The sequence below is a fragment of the Oncorhynchus mykiss genome, chromosome 11, assembly GCF_013265735.2.
Source record: "Oncorhynchus mykiss isolate Arlee chromosome 11, USDA_OmykA_1.1, whole genome shotgun sequence".
NCBI lineage: Eukaryota > Metazoa > Chordata > Actinopteri > Salmoniformes > Salmonidae > Oncorhynchus > Oncorhynchus mykiss.
In genome coordinates this window covers 33,589,263-33,616,149 of record NC_048575.1, presented here as the reverse complement: position 1 = coordinate 33,616,149, position 26,887 = coordinate 33,589,263, and the positions used below count along the sequence as shown (strand labels likewise).

At 43.4% G+C, this 26,887-nt stretch overlaps 1 protein-coding gene across 3 annotated transcripts in view; it reads left to right on the top strand.

Annotated features, from left to right (window-relative positions):
- LOC110535593 (RNA-binding protein 33) overlaps positions 1–26,657 on the top strand; it is a 47,289-nt gene extending 20,632 nt beyond the window's left edge. Inside the window, exons 9-19 of one of the 3 annotated variants that reach the window (XM_021620683.2) lie at positions 1,013–1,352; positions 2,431–2,492; positions 7,369–7,495; positions 9,592–9,959; positions 10,812–11,105; positions 11,338–11,640; positions 12,467–13,105; positions 20,332–20,499; positions 21,338–21,607; positions 21,781–21,869; positions 22,012–26,657. In XM_021620683.2, coding sequence (XP_021476358.1) covers positions 1,013–1,352; positions 2,431–2,492; positions 7,369–7,495; positions 9,592–9,959; positions 10,812–11,105; positions 11,338–11,640; positions 12,467–13,105; positions 20,332–20,499; positions 21,338–21,607; positions 21,781–21,869; positions 22,012–22,060 — 2,709 coding nt within the window. In that variant the 3' untranslated portion in view covers positions 22,061–26,657. Of the gene's footprint in view, positions 1–1,009; positions 1,353–2,430; positions 2,493–7,368; positions 7,496–9,591; positions 9,960–10,811; positions 11,106–11,337; positions 11,641–12,466; positions 13,106–20,331; positions 20,500–21,337; positions 21,608–21,780; positions 21,870–22,011 lie in introns of all 3 variants that reach the window. The other 2 variants (XM_021620684.2, XM_021620682.2) reach the window with 2 other exon arrangements.
- The last annotated feature ends 230 nt before the right edge of the window (positions 26,658–26,887 follow it).

Below are 26,887 nucleotides of genomic sequence, written 5' to 3'. Positions count from 1 at the left end.
ATGCTATTGCATTTGTTATGCAGAATACTATCAATATGTGATCTTGCAGACATTGATTCAGCTTTGATCCAACTTTATTAAACGAGCACCATTCGCCAGAGTAGCCTGTTCTCTACGAGTGAAGTAGAGCATAAGCACGTGCGGAGAAGGTGATCGGCTTCGGCATCTTTAGTCCGGACAAAAGAAGCGATCAGACAAAACTCACGTCCGCAGCCACTCCGTTCTCTATATGAAAAATGAAAATCCTTTTAAACATGCTTCTTTAAGAGGTATGGGAACGCTCAACTGACATTCATGCATTCGTGTTAGTGGCGATGTACTGTGTGGGGAATGACTGGAGGGGTGAAAATTAGAATTGATATATGACTGGCCAACAGGTAATTGAATAGGAGCTAAAGTTAACATATAGGCCTAGGTGAAGGATTAATGGTGTCTTTATTTAACTAATTTACTGAGCAATATACCCTCCCCCCCACCCCTCAAAACCGCCTCAAAGCATTGGGGCATGGACTCTACAAGGTGTGGAAAGCGTTCCACAGGGATACTGGCCCATGTAGACTACAATGCTTCCCGCAGTTGTGTCAAGTTGGCAGGATATCCTTTGGGTGGTGGACTATTCTTGATACACACAGGAAACTGTTGAGTGGGAAAAGCCCACCAGTCTGCTACCATTCCCTGTTCAAAGGCACTTAAAATATTTTGTCTTGCCCATTCACCCTCTGAATGGCACACATATACAATCCATGTCTCAATTGTCTCAAGGCTTAAAAATCCTTATTTAAGCGGTCTCCTCCCCTTCATCTACACTGATTGAGGTGGATTTAACAAGGGACACTAATAAGGGATCAAAGCTTTCACCTGGTCAGTCTGTCATGGAAAGAGCAGGTGTTTGTAATGTTTTGTATACTCAACACATCTGACTTGTTGTATTGGTCTTCCCTCTTTCTCCCCCACTCTATCTCTATCTACCCCACTCTCCATTACTCTCTCTCTCTCTCTCTCCAAATAGCAGTCTCCTGCCAGAATGCCTCCCCCTCACCACCAAACTCATCATCAGCAGCACCATCGCCAGGGCGGCCCCGGTGGCCCCCGAGGGCCTCTTTTCCAGGAGCACAGTGGGGGCTCGCTGGCCCAGCAGCCCCTGCAACCCCTCATCCCCCAGCACATGGCCCACCGTAGCTCTCCCTCCTCACACGGGGCACCAGTCAGGCCCCAGATGGACCCGCCTCCCCGCATGATGAGTCCCCCTCCTTCACACAACCACCCCCACCAGCAACAGCAGCAGCAGCAGCAGCCCAAGAACATCCACATCAATCCCCATTTCAGGGGCCCAGCGTCCTCCCCTGCACAAGGTAGGTCTGCACTTGCGTTCCAAGTAGCACCCTATTCCCTATATAGTGCATTACTTTTGATGTTGTCATAAATGGCACCTTATATTCCCTTTGGGCCCAGGTCAAAAGTAGTTCTTTATTTAGGGAATAGTGTGTCATTTGAGTGGCCCACTGGGTCCTTTTTCCTTAGGTTTTGGACTTATTGTAAGGATAGCACCTCCATTGAATGTTTTGAATATTTACCTCTAAGCAAAGGCGTACGTTGCCGTATGGTTGGCAGTTATCCGTGCACTGCTTTGAAAAGTGTCTGGATTAGAATGTCATGTTGTTGTTTGGGTTGAATGACAAGTGAATAGGGCTTTCAGCCAGTAATAGGTTTATTTACTTGTCGTTTTTTGGCGGTATCTCCATTCCATTCCTTGAGATTGGTTTATCTTCCCTGTCTGTCCAGACTGAAATGTGTTTGTGAGGTGTTTGTGTGTGTGGGTCTCTGTGTGTGAAAAGATCAGGGATTGCCTTCAGTCATGACTAGGGGTGTGTGTAACAGAGATAGACAGTCGGTGTGTGTTTTGAGGGGTGGGGGGTGGACAGGATAACGGGAGTGTTTACCAGAGGTTGGCATATGTCCCTTAACCCATATTTCCAAAGAATTGTCCTTTTCAATTCCTGTGGAAAATGAATTGCCATTACCAGTTGCAACTCAAACTGATTTATGAATTGAAGATGCATGGAGTATTTACTGAAGTCAAAAAGCCTCATACTGTGTGATGAAATGGCCTCTTTCAGAGCCAAAAGTACCCATCCTCCTTGTCCATTAGACTTCTTCAACCGCAATGCTTCACTATGTTCATTCATTGCTTTTTGCCTCTGTCCAGCTGTGTATAAATGTGAGCCCATCTCAGAGGTGAAATGTAAGATGCGTGCCTGTGAATCAGCCTTTAGTACACACAGAGGTGCCTAATGGACTAACCTTCCTTCTCCCCACCCCTGCGTTCTCTCTTCCTTTTCTCATTTCTCTTTTGACCCCTCCTCCTTTGGTCTCTCTGCCCCATCTACATCATTCCCCCCCCCACCACTCCTTCTCTCTCTCTCATTGCAGTGCCCTTGATGCCTCCTGCCCAGAGCCAGCCCAGACCTGCTGCGAGTCCTCAGAGGTTCCCTGTGAGTAGCAGCTGCTCCTACACACTCCCCCATCACACGGTTAGCACTGGGCCTCTTTGTGAGGGAAATATCATTATCGCAATTAGATACCCGCTCTGGTCCAAATACTGTTGGAGCAAATCTGTAAACACTCATACCGAGTCTGTCTGCACAACTGGAAATGGTTGATAGGGGCTTTTGGCCGTGGCTGGCCTTCTTGGAGGGCTGTGGTGGCTGAGGCTTAAATTAGTTAGCACTCTTTATGGATGTGCTAGGGCTCAAACCATGTGGTTGGCTTCACAATGGAATCCTGAAATCAGGGGCATGTCCCAAATGGCACCCTTTTCCCTACATAGTGCACTAATTTTGACCAGAGTCCTATGGGGATAGGGTATCATTAGGGACACAGTCCAGGATACAGCCCACTACCACCAGTGAAAATACTACTTTTTAGGGAAATTTTGTGGCACAAAGTAGAACAGACCTTTAGAAGGCTGTTTTGAATTAGAAAAACAACCCTATAGCATAATTTTGGTTTAATACTAAGGGATAAATAGGTATTCAGTTAGTTAAGAAAAGGAATCTGGAGTCAGTGAAGAACCTCTGAGGCTATGTTTAGACAGGCACCCGAAATCTGATCTTTTAACCAATCAGATCTGAAAAAGATCTGATGTGATCGGTCAAAAGACCAATTCATGAAGAAAAATATCAGAATTGGGCTGCCTGTCTAAACGCAGCCAGAGTAACATAGAACCCATTACAGAGATGACAGGAAAGGAATGCCTTTAAAGTGATTACAGGACTGGCGGGGAAGTGAATTGGCCAGGCAGCCAACTGTGCCTCAAGTTACTCAGGTTGCATTAGTGCTGGGCGATTATATCAGATTAATTTGAATGTATGTTTTTTGCGCGATATTCCAAATGCCTCTATTGCAAGAAGGTTTTGAGGTTTTGTTATTTTTCGTTTTTATGAGTGTTTGTCAGCTTGTTCTCATGTTGTATTTTTGGTCTCCTCTCCTTCGTGCCTCTGTGCTGTGTGTACCTTCCCCATTTACACCATAGATCTGTATATAATTAAGAAATGTAAGTCTCCGCCCTAACAATGGGAGTCGTTGTCTCAAAGGCTGGAAGGCAGGCGACAAGCTTTGGTCCAAAATAATCCCATAGAAATGCATTGGTCTTATTTTGGACAGATTTTTAGCGAGACTGAAACCTCTCCCTTCACCTCTTCCTCTATGGTTTACACACACACCAAGCCCCTCCCTCTGCCTCTCATGCCAAAGTTGCCAAAGTTGAGATCACATCTTCCTCTCTGGCAAGCGGTTTCAACTCGCTATTTGCATTTGAGGTTTGGTCCAAAATAATCGGTAATATGGACACCATAACACATTCAGACAATAAGTTAACTTTTCACCCTTTTCATGTCTCATCTACTCAAATTGCGCGCATAGCAGGCACTACTAAAACGAGAGTATCATTGAACATCGATTCTGGAAAATGAATGCTCAGTTTGTCGCATGTGGAATTGGTACGTTAGCAGCATTTTAGCCAAAGACTCTTATACTAGCTGTCTAGTCTGTATTTTGTAAATGTGCAATTAGCATCAACACAATCATCATATAAGGAATTGGCAACTCTTTGTCATTCTGAGAAATAAGTTAGGCCACTTGATTTCAGCATCTGAACAAAGTGCACAGGCTAACAGGCTTTTAAAACATTTGCAGATGGACAGAAGTGTGTGTTCATAACAATTCAACTGTTCAACCTTGTTAGCAAGCAAATAGATCCAGGTTGGCTAAACTTGAAATATAAAGATTAGCTGGCTAATCACTAGCACGTGGGCTAGGTTGTTGATAAGACCTGTGTTCATTTTCTATAGCCTAATACCTGCTACAAGAAGTCATTATTGGTAAATGTGCATTATGCATGGTTATATTTGGAACAAAAAAGGGCCTTTTCATATATGGACTTGAAAGCCAGATCCAGTATTTTATGCAACAAAAAAAAGCAAGTAACTATTTTCATGAAATATTGTAATTATTAGTGGGTCTTATGGTTGTGGAATATGTATATTTAGCCTAGGTATAACTTCACAAGTCCTGAATTCATTAGATTATTGCTGACTGTTTGAAATGCAGTGTATTTGACCTTTCATTGTATATAACGCATATTTAGAGAAAACATTTTTTTAAATCAAAATACAGTACCAGTCAAAAGTTTGGACACACCTACTCATTCAATGGTTTTTCTTTATTTTTACTATTTTCTACATTGTATAATTATAGTGAAGAGATCAAAACTACACATATGGAATCATGTAGTAACCCAAAAAGTGTTAAACAAATCAAAATATATTTTAGGTTCTTCAAAGTAGCCACCCTTTGTCTTGATGACAGCTTTGCACACTCTTGGCATTCTCTCAACCAGCTTCATGAGGTAGTCACCTGGAAGGCATTTCAATGAACAGGTGTGCCTTGTTAAAAGTTCATTTGTGGAATTTCTTTCCTTCTTAATGTGTTTGAGCCAAACAGTTGTGTTGTGACAAGGTAGGGGTGGTAAGGACTGGGGGTCTCCGAGGAGAGGTTTGAGAACCACTGATGTATAGAACAGTGTGTCAAGCTAATTGATGCCCAGGCATCAGGTGGCACTGGTGCTGACTGACACCTTCTCGGGAAGAGCGTTTTATATGGATTAATGCAAATCAGACATTGACAAATGGCTGCATCCAATTGCATTTGGCAAAAGGTGTACTTACAAACCTTGTCAACAAATGAGCCAGGATCTCGCGTTTAGAGTCTGAATGCAATTTTGGCGTTTTTCAAACGACAATCGTCCTCGTCTCCTTTCCTGTCTGTGATTGTGGTGTACGTTGATAGCAGAGAGGCTCCAGTGTGTAGCAGAGCTGTTTTTCACGATTATCAGAGTTGGAGGGAGAGTCTGGGCTGATGCCTAGCATAGTGTTGGATTCCCCAGCTGTCATTCACATTTAGGCTGCTGTTGCCAGGGACACGATTTGAAATGCAGGTGACAAAACACCCAGCAACATCCATTTACCACTGGGCAGCAGATTATGGATGATTATCATACATTATCATACCATCATATTTAATTGTTCAAGAAGGGGAGGGGTGATTCCCCCCCCCCCCCCCCCCCCCCAATATGTAATATCATTCTATAAAACATTTGGAAAATGTATAATGAAATATTAATCTGAGGTTCCAATTAAGAGCTAATTAGGGGCTATGGTGATAGAAACTGCTAGTCAAGAATACATTTTTAGGTTTGTAATTTGGCATTTCTTGAGTCTAGCATAAAATATTATCCAGCATATCAAGGGACTGGTGGTTAAAATATAATATATTTTGCCATTTTTTCCAAATATGAATATGTTGTAATATCATCAGGTTAGATATTGAAAAGATAAAAGTAGCCTAGGTTCCACATTGTCCAAGCTACAAAGATGACATTAAAAGGTGACATTGAAGTCACATCAGGGCAAATTTCTTTCTGATGGTGGAGGCACTTGTCTAACATATCTTTTAGTCTCATTGGTCAACAGTACCATTGTCCTTTACATATGAAATTCCTCCATAAACAGTGGCAACAATGTGAAATTTGTACAAGACAATATGTCCAAAGAGGGACCGACCAAAACAAATGCCACTTCTAATCCTCTTCATTTCCATTTCTCAGTGAATGGTTTGACATATGACCCGGTCCATTGTATGACGTTTGTTTTAGCTAGCCCTCCTCTTTCCGAGAGGCATATCTGCAGCATCAGTTACACATTGAGCACCTCTCAGCCTGTTTATCAAGGATTAGCACTCAGTGCGGATGAGCCGCGTTATCAAATTCATACAAATTTCCAGAGGTATTATGTAGGCAACCGAGTCTCCATTGTGCAAACCGGACTGACCTTTGGAACAGAGCGATAATGTCCAAACTAACAATATGATCCGCTCCCTCTCGTCCTCTGCTTCGTTAAGCCCCGTTGATTAACTTTCTGTTAAGCAACTTTGGCGAGTCTCTCTCCCTTCCAGCACTCAAAACGCGCCTCTATCCATTTCTAAATGCCGGCAGTCTACCGGCGAATCAAGGTGGATTAAGCCTAGATAGCATTTTAAGTAATTTACAAAGGGGTGAGGAGGATGGAGGCCTAAGCAACCCAGTTGTGGAATTGCCACGTTTTGAGTTGAAGGTTAATTTTTCAACAGAGACGGATGTTTAAGCGAATAAAGGAGAGACCGGCTATGGGAGGGGGAGGGGGGGGGGGATCTTATTCCGAGGAGGGATTATGGGATCGTTATCTGCTGCTTTTCCTTGAAGGTAGACTAGACGGAGCACTGTGGGGGGATTTTGTGCTGTGTGGAAAGCTGTTGTACATACACAATGGGTAGATGAAACAAAGAAATTAGCACTGATCTAACACAAGCCCAATATGCTTTGCCGTCCATGTTCCCGAAACGCGAGCAGGTCCCGTCAACAAAGTTCTATGTAGGCTTTAGTGCAGGTTTACCATAGAGATCCATTGTGTTATACGATTGTTTACGATTATTTAACCCTTTCTCAAATTAATGTTTTCCTGGCCAAGATGGCAGATTTTTTTGTCATGATGCTTAGGATGCCAATGAACACTAGTGAATTTAGAGGTTTACTCTCACTTATTCTCAATGGTATTTCTCACAAAATGGTGTAAACATTGATACATTTTACCCAAGTTAACATCGTGCCTAATGAGAATCAATTCCGAGCACTCGCTCCCTTTGTAGTATAATATTGTTACCCGAAATGCACCCTTTTCATTAGTTTTAATTAGTTTGTGATTACTGTGGTTCCCAATGTGGAATTCAATGTGGAATTCAATGTATGAGTGTGTGTGCACCTCTCCCCCCTCACAGGGATCAGGGGACTTCCAGCAGCAGCACATGCCTGGTAATTTTGGCCAGAGGCCCCCGCATCACATGGAGCCCTGGAGGAACCAGCCTCCCCCCGCCCCCCAGGACAGAGAGCCCTTCTTTATCGGGGGTAAGACCACAGCCTGCATCTCAAATGGCACCCTTTTTTCCTATTTAGTGCACTACTTTTGTCCCAAATGTCACCCTATTCCCTATATAGTGAATTACTTTTGACCAGGGCCCGCTCGTCATAAGTAGTGCGCTATATAGGTAACAGGGTGCCATTTGGGATGCAAACCTCCTCACCTAGACACACACACCTAGCTCGCCCACCCACGCGTCCTTCCCTGCCTTTAAGGGGTTAAATCGTCTCTCTTAGCATATCTAAGCCTTCTGGGCATTAACCCCTAGCAGTATACCTTCTGGGCATTAACCCCTAGCAGTATACCTTCAGGGTACGCTGTGAGCGTAATTGCAGAGTTCCATTAACTAAATTAATGTTATACAGTGCCTTCAGAATGTATTTACATCCTTTGACTTTTTCCACATTTTGTTGTGTTACAAAGTGGGATTAAAATGAATTTAATTAGATTTTTTTTGTCAACGACTTACACAAAATACTCTAATGTAAAAGTGGAAGAAAAATTGGTACTTTTCTAAAAAGTACTAATACTGTATATCTTGATTAGATGAATAAGCATTCAACCCCCTGAGTCAATACATGTTCAAAAATGTTCAAAAATCAAATTTGGCAGCGATTACAGATGTGAGTAATTTATTTTATTTGTTCTTCAAGCTCTGTCAAATTGTTTGTTGATCATTGCTAGACAACCATTTTCAGGTATTGCCATAGATTTTCAACCAGATTTAAGTCAGGAACAATCACTGTGTTCTTGGTAAGCAACTCCAGTATAGATGTGGCCTTCTGTTTTAGGTTGTTGTCCTGCTGAAAGGTAAATTCGTCTCCCAGTGTCTGGTGGAAAGCAGACTGAACCAGGTTTTCCTCTAGGATTTTGCCTATGCTTAGCTCCATTCCATTTCTTCTTTATCCTAAAAAACTGGCCAGTCCTTAACGATTACAAGCATACCCATAACATGATGCAGCCATCACTATGCGTGATGTGGTGTGGTAGTCAGTATTGTGTTGTATTGGATTTGCCCCAAACATAACACTTTGTATTCAGGACAAAAAGTTAATTACTTTCCCACTTTTTTTGCAGTATTAGTTTAGTGCCTTGTTGCAAACAGGATGCATGTTTTGGACTATTTCTATTCTGTACAGGCTTCCTTCTTTTCACTGTCACTTAGGTTAATATTGTGGAGTAACTACAATGTTGTTGATCCATCCTAAGTGTTCTCCTATCACAGCCATTATACTCTAACTGTTTTATAGTCACCATTGGCCCATTGGTGAATTCCCTGAGCAGTTTCCTTCCTCTCCAGCAACTGAGTTAGGAAGGACACCTGTATCTCACCATGCTCAAAGGGATATTCAATGTCAGATTTTGTTCCCCATCTACCAATAGGTGCCCTTCTTTGTGAGGCATTGGAAAACCTCTCTGGTGTTGAATCTATGTTTGAAATTTACTGCTTGACTGAAGGACCTAATTGTATGTGTGGGGTACAGATATGAGGTAGTCATTGAAAAAACATGTTAAACACCATTATTGCACACAGTCAGTCAGTCTTTGCAACTTATTGTGTGCAATCTTATTTAGGCTTGCCATAACAAAGGTGTTGAATACATATTGACTCAAGACACTTCAGCTTTTAATTTTAAATTCATTTGTAGAAATCCCGAAAATCATATTATATTATGCGGTATTCTGTGTAGGCCAGGTTCTCAATTTAATACATGTTCTATTCAGGCTATAACACAACAACATGTGGAAAAAGTCAAGGGGTGTGAATACTTTCTGAAGGCAACTGTATGTATGTGCACCGACATGCTTTCGAATGAGTCGGGGCTCCTAATATACAAGCGTATCACACATTTCCTAAATCACTGCTTATGTGGAATGAAATATTGGTGTTGTGTTATTTTCTGTTGATAGAGATGTAGGCCTATGTGTGCTGCTTCCCTCAGCCGTAGTCCATGCAGCCAAGACTCGAGGCAGTCGCTGTCTGATGTATTAAAAGTGAGTGGGAAATGTGGCGACGCAGCAAACAACTTGACGTCTCTGTTGTGGATTTTTCCTCCCTCCTACTTCCCCTCCTGTTCTATAGACCCAGGGCGGTTCCCTGGGCAACAGCAGCACATGTTCGAGCACCAGAACCCTGGCTTACTCATAAACAGTAACAACCATCAGATCCCCAGCCAGGGCCACATGGCCTTCAACCAGCCAGGCCTAGGAGGGTTCAACCAGCCAGGCCAGGGTCCAGGGGGCCAGCTAGGGCTGTTCCAGAGAGAGCCCCCCAGACCCAACCTGCCTCCCCAGGGCCACCAGGGCATGGCCAGCCTGACGGGGCTCGGTGGACCCCCCAACACCAGGCCCTTCATGGGCCACATTCAGCCTGGCTTTCAGCAGCAGCAGGTGCCCCCCGGGCCCTTCCCCCTGCAGCAGCTCCAGTTTGGGATGCAGGTACGGATGAGAGTAAGTGAATCATCTACCAATGAACGTGTGTGGCTGTGGCCTGCGCTTTGCCTGTGCAAGGTGGAGTGGAATGATTCAGGGGTTGGTCCACAACTGGGTATGTGTTGTATTTACTGGGCATAGATGGAAATCACTTCAGTTTATATTGTATACTATGGGTTTTTACAAGCTTCTTCACAATTAGTGATTATGGGGTTGCAGGTGGTTAGAGCGTTGGGCCAGTAACCGAAAGGTTGCTAGATCGAATCCTCGAGCTGACAAGGTAAAAATCTGTCGTTCTGCCCCTGAACAAGGCAGTTAACCCACTGTTCCTAGGCCGTCATTGTAAATAAGAATTTGTTCTTAACTGACTAGCCTAGTTAAATAAAGGTTCAATAAAGAAATAAAACAATTATACAATACCTGTTGGGATACATATCAAATGTGAAATATGGTCCTTATTCTAAATTCATGAATTTTGTACCGTTCTTACTCAGTTATAAAAATATTGGAACCGCTTGTTGAATATTCCCTGTTTAGTGAAAAGGTCATTAAAACAGCTAGTATTTCTCAGAGAGACCTTCCCATGCCGTATGAATGGTGAGGCGCAGACAAGAGTGCCCTCTAGTGTACGGCTCATTGTTCTACCTCTGTTGCCGCGGCTATATGAGGACACCGATTGGAGGTTAATCATATGCATGTAACCGTTTCTCATTACAGAAGCTCCAATCGCCTGCATATGAGAACTTTAGAAGTGTGGCTGATTTATTTTTATTGTTTCAAGTTGTAAGTCAAAACAGTCAATCTTTTACCCTGTCTGTCAGAATCACTCATTCTGCCCGCTTTGTCTTTTTGCGTTGAAATTAAAACTAGGGCTTGATGCAGCACGGCCCTCCCCACTCGCACCTCCAGCATCACGACTTGCCTCTCTCCCATCAACAACAACAGCAGCAGCACCACAGACAGGACCTGTCTCAGCCGCCCCCCCACCACCATCCACAGCACCAGCTCCACCCCAACGAGCAGCGGCAAGGCCCCATGATGCACCACGGGGGTGGGCAGGGCCAGCCCCTCTTTCACCAGATGCAGCAGCACGGCAGCCCCAGACAGACGCACCCTGGCGGACCCCACCCACAGCAACGGAACGCCCCCATCAGGCCCAGGATGGTGAGCAGCTACTATCGGTCGTAGGACTATTTGGATTCATGACATGTTCCAACTTATTTCGAAGGAATCAATGTGCTTTGCTTTCAATCAAAAACCCAATGTGCACAGAAGAAAAAAAATCACATTGGTTATATAGATATATCAAGCTAATGTCAGTTCGGAAGTGGCTAGTGATTTTAGAATATGATTGTGATCAAAAGACTAACAAAATATAAATCTCCCCCTTCCACAGAACCCTCCTGCACTGAAAGTCCTTCCCCAGCGCAACAGCAACCTCCGCGAGCTCCCCGTGGCACCTGGCAACCAAAACATGAACAATGTCCGCCCCGCCTCGGCGCCCAACGTCAGGCCCGTTGCCAGGGCAATGCAGGCGGGGGTGCGACCGAGCCTGAACGCTTGGCCGGTCCCCGGCGGTAGCAGAGGGAGAGCCCAGCCTACTGCTGCCAACAAGGCTGCAGCACAGCTACCTGGACCACCTGAAAGAACGGTGGTTCGCAGGGATTCCACAGGCATTCAGCCAAACATAGCAGTACAGGTCAGTCCTGCACCACATGTTTGTTTCCCCGTTTTGGCCATGACCTCAACGCCGTTTTGTTTAGACACTATTTTTGTGCGTCCCAAACGGCGCCCTATTCCCTACATAGTGTAAATAGGGCTCTGGTCAAAAGTGGTGCACTATGTAGGGAATTAGGGTGCCATTTGGGACGCATACAAAAGTAGTGTCTAAATAAAACGGCGTTGAGGTCATGGCCAAAACGGGGAAACAAAGGCAAACGGCTTGGATTCTCATGTGTGACTCAGTATAGTTGAGAAAGTGGCTTCTTCAGTTTCACCAATCATTTTGTATTTTTTTACCATCACATTTAAGGCGTGGCGATAATTTGAGAATTTTGACAGACATTGTGCCTGTAAAATTCAGTAACCTGACATATTAAGCCGTGCTAACGTGTTCCGTTAGATGGGGCAGTGAATGCTATTCTGTTTATTAATGGCCCGATCATAAGGTTATAAATTAGTTGACTCGTTCACCGGGGAGTCCATTGGAAACGGGATCAATATCATAGTATATTTCTCTGGGGTATCGCTTCTCATTACTGCTGTGAATGTCACACCAATTTAGACGGTTCCAGTGGTAGCCACTGCAGCTCTGTGACTGCACCCTATTCCCTATAGTGCACCCGCGCTAGTCGAAAGTAGTGCACTATAAAGGGAATAGGTTGAGGGGCACTGTGTGCCCATAGAACTTTGGTCAAAAGTAGTGCACTATATAGGGAATAGGGTGCCATTGGGGATGCTACCCATGTTACTAGCTCATGGAGAGTGTGAGTGTGATGTTTCTCATAGTGTTTGGTTGGTTGCAGGATCCTGATGAGGATGAAGAGACGCGGCAGTACCGTCTGAAGATCGAGGAGCAGAAGCGACTCCGGGAGGAGATCCTGAAGAGGAAGGAGATGAGGAGGCAGATGCAAGCCGGCGTTCGCAAGAAGGAGCTTCTGGAGCGCATCAACGGCCAGGGTGACCCACAACAACAACAGCAGCAGAGGCAGTTTCCACCTAAACCCCAACAGCCCCAGCAAGGTTCTACTGCCTTCCCTCCTAACTGCACTCCACCGACGCCCCCCGCGCTCCGCCAGAACGTGAAGACCCGCCTGCAGATGACCAAGGGCCCGGGTCAGCAAGCCCCAGCGCCAGGCTGGCAGGGGGGACAACAGGGGCAGAACACGGGCCCCAGTTCCAACCCTACCCAGCAGGCCCAGCAACAACATCAGCAGCAGAGGAGGAACGTTACCCAGCTGAACTCTATCAGACCAGGGGGACCCACTGCCCTGGGGAACATGCCCATGCAGGGAGCCCTGATGGCAGGATTGAGTCCAGGCCAGGCCCAGGCTCTGGGGCCTAAGTCAGGGGTGAAGAGAACTGTGATGCAGCGAGCCAATAGTGGAGACAGAGCGGGGCCACACATCCCACAGAAAGTTAGAGTTGTCAAGCTTCTAGGAGGGGTGAGTGTCTGGTTTGGCCATTTGTTTTTAGACTTGATAAATATAGGATTGCAAAATTCTCTGAGATTCATGGAATCAGGAGGGAAATCTGAAATCCTTTAACAAGGATATCTGGAAAACATGGACATTTGGGAAAATGTACTGGAATTTTACAACCTTAGACAAACGGTATCTTTATTGTTTGGTTAGTGCCTTTGTCTCTCCACCCTCCATCATTGTTCCCTTGAATTCAACTCAAGAATTTCCAGATACTTTTAAATGTCACTCACTCCCTAGGAGGAACTCATTTTTTGTAACCTATTCGGAATGACATATCTCTGTCGGTTTCATTTTGCCAAAATGGATCCAAAGTGTCTGATTCCCTTTGTTTGAGTGGTGGTATTGAGGATTAGGTGCTTCCACACCAATCTTACCTTTTAAACAATGAAAGGCGCCAGTCAATAAACTGTCTGGCATTCATCTGACATTTATCGCATTTATTTGGTAGCGACACCAGTCCACTGCCCTCAAAGGTTGGTGTCTGTCCTTTTTAAAGGCAAAAAGATAAAGACAAGGGAACTTGGAAGTGTAAAACAGAAAAGAGCGTTATAAGCCAACTGTGTCCCCGATTCAATCCCTCCTTTGTCAGCGTCGCTCATTTTATTCTCATTTGATCAAGTCACTGCCGCCTTAATTATGAATTCATCTCGTTTGTAAACTGGAAATGGCTTTGTGTTCAAACATTCATATTTGTTGTTGAGGCCTTTGTGAGATGTGATGGTATTTTGGAGTAAGCTGCGTTGCCGCCATCCCAGAGGATAAGGCTGTAAAGGCTGAATCGCAGGCTCTCTCTCTCTCTCTCTCTCTGCTGCCTTAGATTAAGATAACTGGGTGTCAGCCGCGTTAATAGAAACCTGTGCCGAGCTATCTGAAGTGCCGCATCTCAGAGGAAGAACGAGAGAGGGGGAGGGAGCCCATAGCTGTGCTGAAAAGCAGATTCTCCTGATGCTCTCTCTTCCACATTGTTCCGCTGTCATCGACGGCAGCCTGACGATGTTCTTTCCCTCGCTCTCTCCTTCTCTCTCCCTCCCTCTCGCGCTCTCCATCAGCCGTCTCTCAGGTGTGTGAGCTATAGAAACGTCAACCGTCAACCCCCGACACGTGGCAATTAATCTTCCTTTAACAGGGCGGCTCTGCGCCATAATACCTGTGTGTAAAAAAGAGTCACCACTTTTGAGGGATTTGGATTTGTATAGCTTAGGCAGCGCAGATAAGGGGGAAATTTAATTTTCATCAGACAGAACAGGGCCCTACAATGCAACACGCGGCACAAAAGCAAGTGGGGTGGGGAGTAGAGGGGGAGGGGTAAAGGAACAGGGAACATGTCACTCGGTTGTAATGCAGCTTAGCATCTGATGGGTGCAATCAGCAGCTGTAGATTTCTATAGGAGGATTAATCCATTTGCTGGGGGGGGGGGGGGGGGGGGGGGGGGGCAAGAGACGGGTCAGTCATATATATCACTGCTGTCTTTCTCTCCACCGTTCTCTCCCTCCCCGGTATTGATCTGTCACATTTAGAATAAGAGAGGAGACGAGAGACGACCTTTCAGCTGTGTCAGCCTGTGCGTGTTTGTGTGTCGTGTGTGTATAAGCATGGTAATCGTAGGCTGCACAGCCCTAGCTATCTGTAACTCTATTTAATAACGAGTGTGTCCATCCCACCATTCCGTGTTGTATCCATTCACAGCATGAGGCCCACACTGCTCCACCTCAAAGCTAATGTCTTCATGGGTATTGTGAGGTGTGAACGGGGAAGCCAGACTCGCTTCAGACATTGCTTTGGCAGTCCATTTTGGCAGGATCTTTTTCAACCATTCTGGAATCCGTGATCGGTCTGTGTTCTCTGCATCGCCGGGCACTTGTGTTGATTTCAAGGACTTAGGACTCCAGTCGGACAATACACTGTATAACTAACTGTGTGTTAAAACCAAGAAATGTGTGGAAAGGCAATCGATCAGAGGGTATATGTCCGAAATGGCAACCTATTCCCTACAAAGTGTACAACTTCTGACCAGAGCCCCCTATGGGTAGTGCACTACAGTCAAAAGGAGTGCAGTGCCTTCACAAAGTATTCATACCACTTGACTTATTCCACATTTTGTTGTGTTTCAGCCTGAATTCAAAATGGATGATATATAATTGTTGTTCACCCATCTACACACAATACCCCATAATGACAAAGTAAAAACATGACATTTTAGAACATTTATTGATATTGAAATACAGATTTATATAATTTACTGAAGTATTCACACCCCCAAGCACCTTTGGCAGCGATAACAGCTGTGAGTCTCTATAGGTGAGTCTCTAAGAGCTTTCCACACTTGGATTGTGCAACATTTGCCCATTATTCTTTTCAAAATTCTTCAAGCTCTGTCATTGGTTGTTGATCATTGCTAGACAACCATTTTCAGGTCTTGCCATCGATTTTCAAGTAGATTTAAGTCAAAGCCACTCAGGAACTTTAACTATCTTCTTGGTATGCAACTCCAGTGTAAGTGTGTCCTTGTGTTTTAGGTTATTGTCCTGCTGAAAGGTAAATTCGTCTCCCAGTGTCTGGTGGAAAGCAGACTGAACCAGGTTTTCCTCTAGGATTTTGCCTATGCTTAACTCTTTTTTTTTTTATTTCCTGAAAAACTTTCCAGTCCTTAAAGATTACAAGCATAACCATAACATGATGCAGCCACCCATATGCTTGAAAATATGGAGAGTGATACTCTGGACTTTTAGCAGATTTGTCCCAAACATAACACTTTGTTTTCAGGACAAAGCTTTACCACATTTTTTGCAGTATTACTTTTGTTGCAAACAGGATGCATGTTTTGGAACATGTTTTATTCTGTACAGACTTCTTTTGATCCATCCTCAGTTTCCTTCTATCGCAGCCATTAAACTCTGTAACTGTTTTAAAGTCACCATTGGCATCATGGTTAAATCCCTAAGTGGTGTCCTTTCTCTCCGGCAGCTCTGTTAGGAAGGACGCCTGTATCTTTGTAGTGACATGGTGTATTGATACACTATCCAAAGTGTAATAAATAACTTCATCATGCTCAAAGAGATATTCAATGTCTGCTTTTTATTTTGCCCATCTACCAATAGGTGCCCTTCTTAGCCAACCATAGCAAAACCTCCCTGGTCTACGGAGATGAGGTAGTCACAAAAAAATCATGTTGACCCTTGGCCTACAATTTCCGCGCCCCTACAGAAATCTAACATGATAACAAAACATTATTATCAAAATCCGTCTGTTTAAGCTAAAGATATCTGGGGTTTTTTGTTGCCTGGGATGCGTCTCAATCCACCGCACCCGCCAATATTACATTTCCACATCTGCGGTGAAAGGTGGCAGAGCTAGAGCGGTGTTTGTCAGACCATGTGACATCCCGTAAATCGTTCTTCTTACAAAAACATCTGTAACGGTTTGGCCTGCAAACTATTATGACCACTACTAAGACTTATCATAAGGTCCCTGGTACTCGTTTAAAAAATGAATGGAAGTATATATGGAGTTTAGTGCCTAAAATAAGGGGATAAATAAATAATTTATTTGATCTCTCAGATATACAGTTGAAGTCGGAAGTTTTTCACAATTCTTGACATTTAATCCTAGTAAATATTCATTGTCTTAGGTCAGTTAGGATCACCACTTTATTTTAAGAATGTGAAATGTCAGAATAATACTAGAGAGAATTATTTATTTTAGCTTTTATTTCTTTCATCACATTCCCAGTGGGTCAGAAGTTTACATACACTAAATTAGTATTTGGTAGCATTGCCTTTAAATTGTTTAACTTGGGTCAAATGTTTCAGGTAGCCTTCCACAAGCTTCCCACAATAAATTGGGTGAATTTTGGCCCCTTCCTCCTGACAGAGCTGGTGTATATGAGTCAGGTTTGTAGGCCTCCCTGCTCGCACACGCTTTTTCAATTCTACCCACATATTTTCTATAGATTGAGGTAAGGGCTTTGATGTCCACTCCAATACCTCGACTTTGTTGTCCTGAAGCCATTTTGTCACATTTTGTCTTTGGAAGTATGCTTGGGGTCGTTGTCCATTTGGAAGACCCATTTGCAACCAAGCGTTGATGTCTTGAGATGTTGCTTCAATATATCCACATCATTTTTCTACCTCATGATGCCATCTATTTTGTGAAGTGCACCAGTCCATCCTGCAGCAAAGCACCTCCACATCATGATGCTGCTACCAATGTGCTTGACGGTTGAGATTTTGTTCTTCGGCTTGCAAGCCTCTCCCTTTTTCCTCCAAACATAACGATGGTCATTATGGCCAAACAGTTCTATTTTTGTTTCATCAGACCAGAGGACATTTTTCCAAAAAGTATGATCTTTGTCCCCATGTGCAGTTGCAAACCGTAGTTTGGCTTTATTATGTCGGTTTTGGAGCATTGGCTTCTTCCTTGCTGGGCTGCCTTTCAGGTTATGTTGATATAGGACTCGTTTGCTGCCTTTCAGGTTATGTTGATATAGGACTCGTTTTACGGTGGATATAGATACTTTTGTACCTGTTTCCTCCAGCATCTTCACAGGGTCTTTTGCTGTTGTTCTGTGATTGATTTGCACTTTTCGCACCAAAGTACGTTTATCTTTAGGAGACGGAACGCGTCTCCTTCCTGAGCGGTATGACGGCTGAGTGGTCCCATGGTGTTTATACTTGCGTACTATTGTTTGTACAGATGAACGTGGTACCTTCAGGCGTTTGGAAATTGCTCCCAAGGATGAACCAGACTTGCGGAGGTCTCCAATTTATTTTCTGAGGTCTTGGCTGATTTCTTTTGATTTTCTCATGATATCAAGTAAAGAGGCACTGAGTTTGAAGGAAGGCCTTGAAATATATCAACAGGTACACCTCCAATTGACTCAAATGATGTCAATTAGCCTATCAGAAGCTTCTAAGGCCATGACATTAATTTCTGGATTTTTCCAAGCTGTTTCAAGGCACAGTCAACTTAGTGTATGTAAACTTCTGACCCACTGGAATTGTGAAGCAGTGAATTATAAGTGAAATAATCTGTCTGTAAACAATTGTTGGAAAAATTACTTGTGTTGTATACAGTCTTGGCCAAAAGTTTTGAGAATGACACAAATATTAATTTTCACAACGGTTGCTGCTTCAGTGTCTTTATATATTTTTGTCAGATGTTACTATGGAATACTGAAGTATAATTACAAGCATTTCATAAGTGTCAAAGGCTTTTATTGACAATTACATTAAGTTGATGCAAAGTGTCAATATTTGCAGTGTTGACCCTTCTTTTTCAAGACCTCTGCAATCTGCCCTGGCATGCTGTCAGTTAACTTCTGGGCCACATCCTGACTGATGGCAGGCCATTCTTGCATAATCAATGCTTGGAGTTTGTCAGAATATGTAGGGTTTTGTTTGTCCACCCGCCTCTTGAGGATTGACCACAAGTTCTCAATGGGATTAAGGTCTGGGGAGTTTCCTGGCCATGGACCCAAAATATCAATGTTTTGTTCCCCGAGCCACTTAGTTATCACTTTTGCCTCAATGGCAAGGTGCTCCATCATGCTGGAAAAGGCATTGTTCGTCTCCAAACTGTTCCTGGGTGGTTGGGAGAAGTTGCTCTCGGAGGATGTGTTGGTACCGTTCTTTATTCATGGCTGTGTTCTTAGGCAAAATGGTGAGTGAGCCCACTCCCTTGGCTGAGAAGTAACCCCACACATGAATGGTCTCAGGATGCTTTACTGTTGGCATGACACAGGACTGATGGTAGCGCTCACCTTGTGTTCTCCGGACAAGCTTTTTTCTGGATGCCCCAAACAATCAGAAAGGGTATTCATCAGAGAAAATGACTTTACCCCAGTCCTCAGCAGTCCAATCCCTGTAGCTTTTGCAGAATATCAGTCTGTCCCTGATGTTTTTCCTGGAGAGAAGTGGCTTCTTTGCTGCCCTTCTTGACACCAGGCCATCCTCCAAAAGTCTTTGCCTCACTGTGCGTGCAGATGCACTCACACCTGCCTGCTGCCATTCCTGAGCAAGCTCTGTATTGGTGGTGCCCCGATCCGCAGCTGAATCAACTTTAGGAGACGGTCCTGGCACTTGCTGGACTTTCTTGGGCGCCCTGAAGCCTTCTTCACAACAATTGAACCACACTCCTTGAAGTTCTTGATGATCTGGTAAATGGTTGATTTAGGTACAATCTTACTGGCAGCAATATCCTTGCGTGTGAAGCCCTTTTTGTGCAAAGCAATGATGACGGCACGTGTTTCCTTGCAGGTAACCATGGTTGACAGAGGAAGAACAATGATTCCAATTACCACCCTCCTTTTGAAGCTTCCAGTCTGTTAGCTTCCAGTCTGTTCGAACTCAATTAGCATGACAGAGTGATCTCCAGCCTTGTCCTCGTCAACACTCACACCTGTGTTAACGAGAGAATCACTGGTCCTTTTGTGGCAGGGCTGAAATGCAGTGGAAATGTTTTTGGGGGATTCAGTTCCTTTGCATGGCAAAGAGGGACTTTGCAATTAATTGTAATTCATCTGATCACTCTTCATAACATTCTGGAGTATATGCAAATTGACATCATACAAACTGAGGCAGCAGACTTTGTGAAAATGTATATTTGTGTCATTCTCAAAAATTTTGGCCACAACTGTACAAAGTAGATGTCCTAGGATACTGACAGACTGACAAATTTCTTTTTGATATTTTTTGGGACCATATGTTACTCCATGTATTGAATCTGTTATTCAATGCGTTTCTGTTGGCTAATAGCAGTAGTGCCAAATTCAATGTTTCATCCAATATTTTTTTTATATTATTTTTTGTTGATACACTATTATTGCACACCGAGTGTGTCCATGCAACTTATGTGACTTGTTAAGCACATTTTTACACCTGAACTTATTTAGGCTTGCCATAACAAAGTCGTTGAATACTTACTAACTCAAGACATTTTGGCTTTTAATTATTTATTAATTTGTACAAATGTCAAAAGCATAGTTCCACTTTGACATTATGAGGTATTGGGTGTAGGCCAGTGACAAATGTCAATTTAATCCATTCTAAATTCAGACTGTAACAACAAAATGCGGAAAATGGCAAGGGGTATGAATACTTTCTGAACGCACTGTATATAGGGAATAGGGTGCAATTTGGGACACAGCCCTGCAATCTATTTATTTTTCCCTGTGCTGTGTGATCTCCAGGGAGCAGATGTGAGTGGTATCAGCACCCCCATCCAGCAGCAGGCCACCAGGCCAGCCCCCCATCTCCGCCAGGGCCCAGTGAGGAAGATAACCTTGGCCAACCCCCCCGGAGGACAACCCATACAGGGCCTGGTCACACAGGGGGACAGAGGGGGCCTGGGCAACAGGGTAGGTTGTTCTCCCTCCTCACACTTAGCCCCATTTCCACCACTACACAAAATACAAAAAATTTAACATTTCCCAAATGGCACCCTATTCCTTACATAGTGCATTACTTTTGACCAGAGCCATATGGGGTGCCATTTTGGACAGAACATGCGTTTCCTCTGATGAAATTATACAAAATTGTCTAACACTGTCATATTTGTTAAGGACGGGTGTTGTGTTTTGGATAGGAGCGGTACCTAGGTCTCGCTATGTTTTTTATACCTCTGGCATTCCCCTGCCATTTAGTAGGTTTACCATTTTGGAGTAGCTCTAGTAATATGCCAGGCTAGTATGCCAGGTATTGTAATGTTGACAAGCTGAGAGTCGGCGTAACACAGATGCTACACAGCGTCTCCTGGCATCTCTGCACGCCTGTCAGCAGCCCGCCGTCTCGGCAGACACCTTCAGCTCGGCGACGCTGACCGGGGGAAGTCAGCCACCATGATGCCTGGCTGGTTCTCTTCTCTGTACTCTGGGGTCTCGCCCTCGATGCAGCAGATGCGCGCAGGCAGCAGTCGTCATGGCTTGACGTTGACGCCGTATGTAGAAATATGATGAGTCAATCGAGAAAAAGCAGCTCTGCAGCCTGGAGGTGTTTGGGGAAATAGAAGGGTGGAAAACCATCCGGTTGTTGAATTTTCACTCATGCTGAAAAACAGTAGACCCTGGTAGATGTGTCAGACATCTCGTCTCCACTCGGCTGGATACGGAATTAAAACATCAACATGCTTGCATAAGAGGTTCAAGCAGTTTCCTCTCTTCCCCCCCCCCCCTTTGCTTTCCTCCCTGCCTGGTACAGGTGGTTGTCCCTGGGCGTGGCAGAGCCAGAGGAGCAGCGGGGGCCGGAGGAGCGGGTCAGCTGGGGTGTGGGCGTGGCAGAGCCAGAGGGGCAGCGGTGGCAGGAGGAGCGGGTCAGCTGGGGTGTGGGCGCCTGATGCCCACCAGACAGAATCAGCGAGGGGCGGGGACGGGGGACAGCCAGGCCTGCACTGTGTCCATAGACGGCCTGTCTACATCCACCACGGACACGCAGCTCCAAAACCTGCTCAACTCCATCGGCCCCATCCAGGTATGCCTCCCTCCCCCCCATGGCTGTGTCCCAAACGACACCCTTTTCTCCACATATAGTGTGCTACTTTCAACCAGGGCCCAATATGGATGAGAGAAGCTTGAGATGAGAGTAGCAGCAGCTGCCCTGTTCTAAACGCATGCTCTTCCCTTCTTCTGCTTATTTGGCTGCAGATGTTCAAAATGCTGCCCCATCAGAGGAAAGCTATTGCCAAATTTCACAATCCCCAGCATGCCCTGAGTTTCCAAGTCAGCTTCAACAGGTAAATAAACCACTTTGTTTCACTCTCCCCTTTTTAAAACCCACAAATCCTAATGAGGTCATCTCTCTAAAAATAGGGCCTACACCTAACGCCAAATTAGAAAGCTTACTCAACGAGACATCCTCCTTTTGTAACCATACAGGCATATGATAGATTTGTCGCACATTGACGTGTCACTGATTGACGGCTGAAGTGAGCGGTAGAGGGAGGCGGCGAGCGCCCAGTGCGGGGACGTCGAGTCAGATGCTTATTCAACCATGAGGCCCCCGTGTACAGCTCCTTCAGCTCGATGTAACCACGTCCCTATGGAACACTAACCTACACCGTACCCTCATCCTCCTCACAACAAGCACCCCCAACCGCCTCGCCTGCAGACTGTCTACTGTGGAAATCCTCAGCACAAAGCAGCATGTTTTTTTCTTCTCATAGTTGAATTGCTGTCAAGGGGGGGAGGTTCAATGCCCGTTTCATGTGACAATATGTTCATGGTCGCCGAGCTGGTGACGTTCAAACTGTGACAGAAGAAATGTGAGATATGAGAAAAGGTTTGAGTAAAAGGTTTGTGCATCGGGCACTAACGACAACAAGAGGTAGTGGTTGACACTGGATAATGGTTGCTCCCATCCTCGGCTCAGTTGTGAACACCATCGATATCACCAGTTTGAGAGAAGAGTTTTGGAGATCTGCCTGTGTATAGGCTATTGTTTTACGCTGTACCTCAAGATTTTGCTCATTTTCTGAACAGGTGTTTTGGATTCGAAGAAAGCTACTTGAATAAAGCAGGTGTAGAAGAGGAGCGAGGCTTGCCACGACATCATTTTCCTTCTGGCAGTGCCATTTTCCTCCTATAGATGGCAGCATTTGATAATGATTGTGTACACTATGGGGTGGCTTTTAGGCCCCTTCCTCAAGCGGCGTTTAGTTTCTGGGTAAATGGCACTGCCTAGTGGAGAACATGTAGGAACGTGTTAAAGCCATTAATAGAAATTCTGGTCAAATGCAGTTTGAGGGTATGATGATGGGGATGATTCAAACGTACACATGCACCAGGTAATGGTTCCAAGGTTGTTCGAATAGAATCTAGATTGACTGGCCGTACAAAATATAGTAAGATCTTGTTCCTAACATTAAGACTGGATAACGTGGATAATAGTGTCTATACTTTAGGTTTTCTTCTGTACTTTAAAGTTAAATGACATTCACTGGTAAAGACTGGTTTCATTTTCCTTCTCACTCTGAAGAGTCCATTTTGGCCGGTAACGTTACTTGATCATTGAGATTTTTATTTAGTCTTTTAATTGGTTAAACACGAATAGGCCCGCCTACATTGGTGCGATCTCGAAATGGGTTTTAGACATTATTTTACTTTTCTGATGCACTCAACTTTAGTTTTGTATATATATTTTTTTTAGCATATTCTGATTTCATTGGTACATGTCAGGTTTAGTGGGTGTGCTCCAGAATAAATTATCGTTACAAGTTCTGTTTTAAAGATTTTTGATTGGGATAATGGTCCTTTGGGATAATGATTGAAATGCTGAGTATGGCCGGTAGGCTATAAAACTATGTCAACAATATCTTTCACAGATTGATTGGAAAAATAAAGACCTTATGAAGCTTCCCGATTTTTGCAGGGTACATTTTGACATTGTAGCAGATTTGTTTGAGTTGCTATAAATTCATATTTATCTGTGTTGGATCACTGATACAATGAATGTTGTTGGCTGATTTATATTCTGAAAACTATTGATATGGCTCATTTAGGAACAGTTGGAAGCCTGGTTTGGTCTGGTTTGCATGACTTTCTGACTAGCTGATATTCATATAGAGCTTTAATTTAATAGTAAACTTTACTTTTGATTTAATCGTAAAACAAGGATACTGGTTTGTTGTTTTTGTGTTTGGCCAGAATTAAAAATGTCATAGCAGTCTTGACAATCTCATTGTAGTTTAGCATTCTGATAAGAACACCAAGCCGCAAAAGGAAAGAGGACGTTTGAGTTTTTTTTTTTTTTTTTTTTTTTTTTACTTTCCAGAACAAAATTGATTTACAAACTCTTTCTATGCTGAGTGATTATCTAGATTAATGAACACATACATGCATGCATACATAACGCACACACACACAGGTCTTTTGATGTCATGAGGATGTTCCCTTCCTTCAGTAGTTAATTTGATTTGGTATTGATCCATTTCAGGTTTACGGAAACCTGGTATCTGGTGCAACAAAGTCCAATTTACTTCTGAAGATGACGTATACATACTCCAGTGTTGTAGTTACTCCAGGTGTAGTGAAGTTTTTATTTAGAAAATATTGTTGACATTTCCTTGCTTCCGAAAGTGGCAAACCTCGAGTAATAAGAAAAGAGAATAGAACAGTCGCAGTGTAATTGCGTTATTTTGTATGTTTTCGTTCAAGTCGTTCAGAGCAATACATTTTCTGCTTCGGAAAGGTGTGGGGGCAACCATTATCAGTGTATTAGTAATGTACATAACACCAAACAAGTAGAACTTTCACCGAATGTTTATCGCTGTTTTGAGTTCTCGTTATGTGCTTTGTTGTATCAAGTTCACTTTTTATATATATATATCTATATAAAAAAAAAACCTGATGTGTCCAGACTTGAATTATTCTACTAGTGTTTCGTTTGTGTGTTGAACCAAAACTGAAGAGACCCTGGACCCCGTTTCTGTTCGTAGATATTTGAATACTTTTTTTTAAGGGGAAATAAATAAAATATGGCCTATATATATACCATGAAGATATGGGTATGTGAAGCCGATTTAACTTCTCCAGCCCACAACTTTGTCTGTGTGTCTAATGTCTATGTGTCTTGTGCTTTACGATGAAGCTCAGTTCTGATGCAAGCTGTCATTCATTGTGATCTAATATTTTTCTCAAGGTAATTGTTTAGTTTTTATCCCCCTGGTATTGTTTCATGCGTTGACTCCCCTCCCTGTGCTGTGTTTTACCAAATCCTTTAACAATTGCCCGTTGCGCAATGAACCTTGGGATCTAGGTGTATCAGTAAGATGAGGTACTTTTTAACGTAGGCTCCATATTTCCATTACATACCAATTTGGTACAATAATATGCCATTATTTGTGGCAAGGAATCTATTGTAGTCAATTATTTGAGTATACTTATTCATAGTATATATGGAATTAACCTCCAACACTCAGCACTGATAATTTACAACGTATTTTAAATGCCTATAGTATTAACTGTAAGGCTAAATCTTGTGGTTTTCTGCAAGACGTAGAAGGGTACACGATGCTGAGTACAATTTTTAAGTGGTTTTGTTTGTCGCTGTTCCCCTTTCGTGGTTTCACGTTGACTCAACTGACCTAGTTTTGTTTTGTTCCTTTTGTTTGCTTTTTCTAACTGTATTGAATTTTAATTCTGAATCCTATGGATTTTTTTTTTAAAGTATCGGCTATGCCATTTAAGTCACATTAGTATACGACATAAGTTATGTCTGGTAACGGAGAACAGGTTCATATTGGACCTATTTGTACCTTCTTTCTAAGGTTTTTATTGCCAATGTACTTGCATGAACTTTATGGTGAACGTAATGATTTTTATGTCATCAGGTTTGGAGCACTCCTCTTTAGCGGTTTTAATGTTGATGATTTTTTCTTTTTTTATTTAAAGCTGCACTAATTTAGATTTTAAACGAGATGTTACATAGTGTCTTAGTGATTGACTGATCTGCTCATATTGTCTTATTGTTTTTGCTATTGGTTATTTTTAATTTTTAAAATGTTGATGGTTTTCGCCCTGGAACATCCAGTGAACTGCTATGCTGCTTTACAATGTTACCACGGCCAAAACAAGACAGTTGGGGACGAAGTTTAATCTGAAGTTTAAAAGATGTCGGATCGACTAACATTTTGTTATTCTTCTCAGGTGTTTTGGATGGGATCCAGAAAGCGCTTTGTGTTTTGCAGAGTAACCACTCCTTCTCTCCGTTATAGGTTGGATCCCGCCCACTGACACCTTGCGTCAATGCTAACACACCTTGCGTCAATGCTAACACTATATGTTTGATTTGCAGGTCCTGTGAGAACACAATTGACACATTTTTCCTCATCTTGATAATTCTGTCAATTTTGCAGCATGGTTTTGGACCTCAAACACCCGTGGCCAGACTTCTCCTTATTCCAACCTCTTTTCCTGTAACCCTACCCCCCCCCCCCTCCCCCAAGGTTGGCATTGACTCAGTTGAGGTTTGTTGTTATTGTGGTGGTTGTTGCTGCTCTTAACCCTCTGTATCAAGCAGGGGCCTTGCCTGGATTACCTTTGTTTGTTAGCCCAATGGATGGAGGTTAACAACTCTGTGACGACTCCCGGGGGTCACAGATCAGACACACTTAAAGCCACTCGCTTCCACTCCACCCAACTCATGCCAGCTATGCTCGGCATTCAAATGTTTGGTTGGATCGTGGAAAAGGTACTACACTGATTTTCTTGTGCGGTGTGATATTGTCAAGCACTGAAAAAAACGGACTTGAATCGTTGAAAAAAAAAAGATACCAAAATGTATGTTTCACATTTGTGTTGGAAGACATGTTGATCCGTCAAGATTGTACAACCCCAAAGTATGTGGTGCAATGTTGTTTAAAAACTTCAGTGTTTGTCCGTGAAATGTTTGCCTGTGATGCGTTTGTACACTGAATATTGACGCAACACGTTGAACAGTTAAATGATTTTTACGAAATATACAAGCTACAATGTACTTGGTTGAATAGTTAAGTGGTTCTTACCTAAATAAACACTTAAATGTATTTTGTCTTTTGTTTTTCTTGAAATAACTTGTCTAGAGTGATGAAGATAATCATAATAGTAGTAGTATAAAGAGCTTACTAGAAGCAGATAAGAAATATGCTAAAGTTATGCTTATAAACGTATTTCTATGTTATTACCACTTCCTTTGAAGATTGTGGTCATGTGCTCTTTTGGGGCTCTAGCTTTTTCCAAGTTACTACCAAGCATCTACAGTGTTGCAGAGACACCT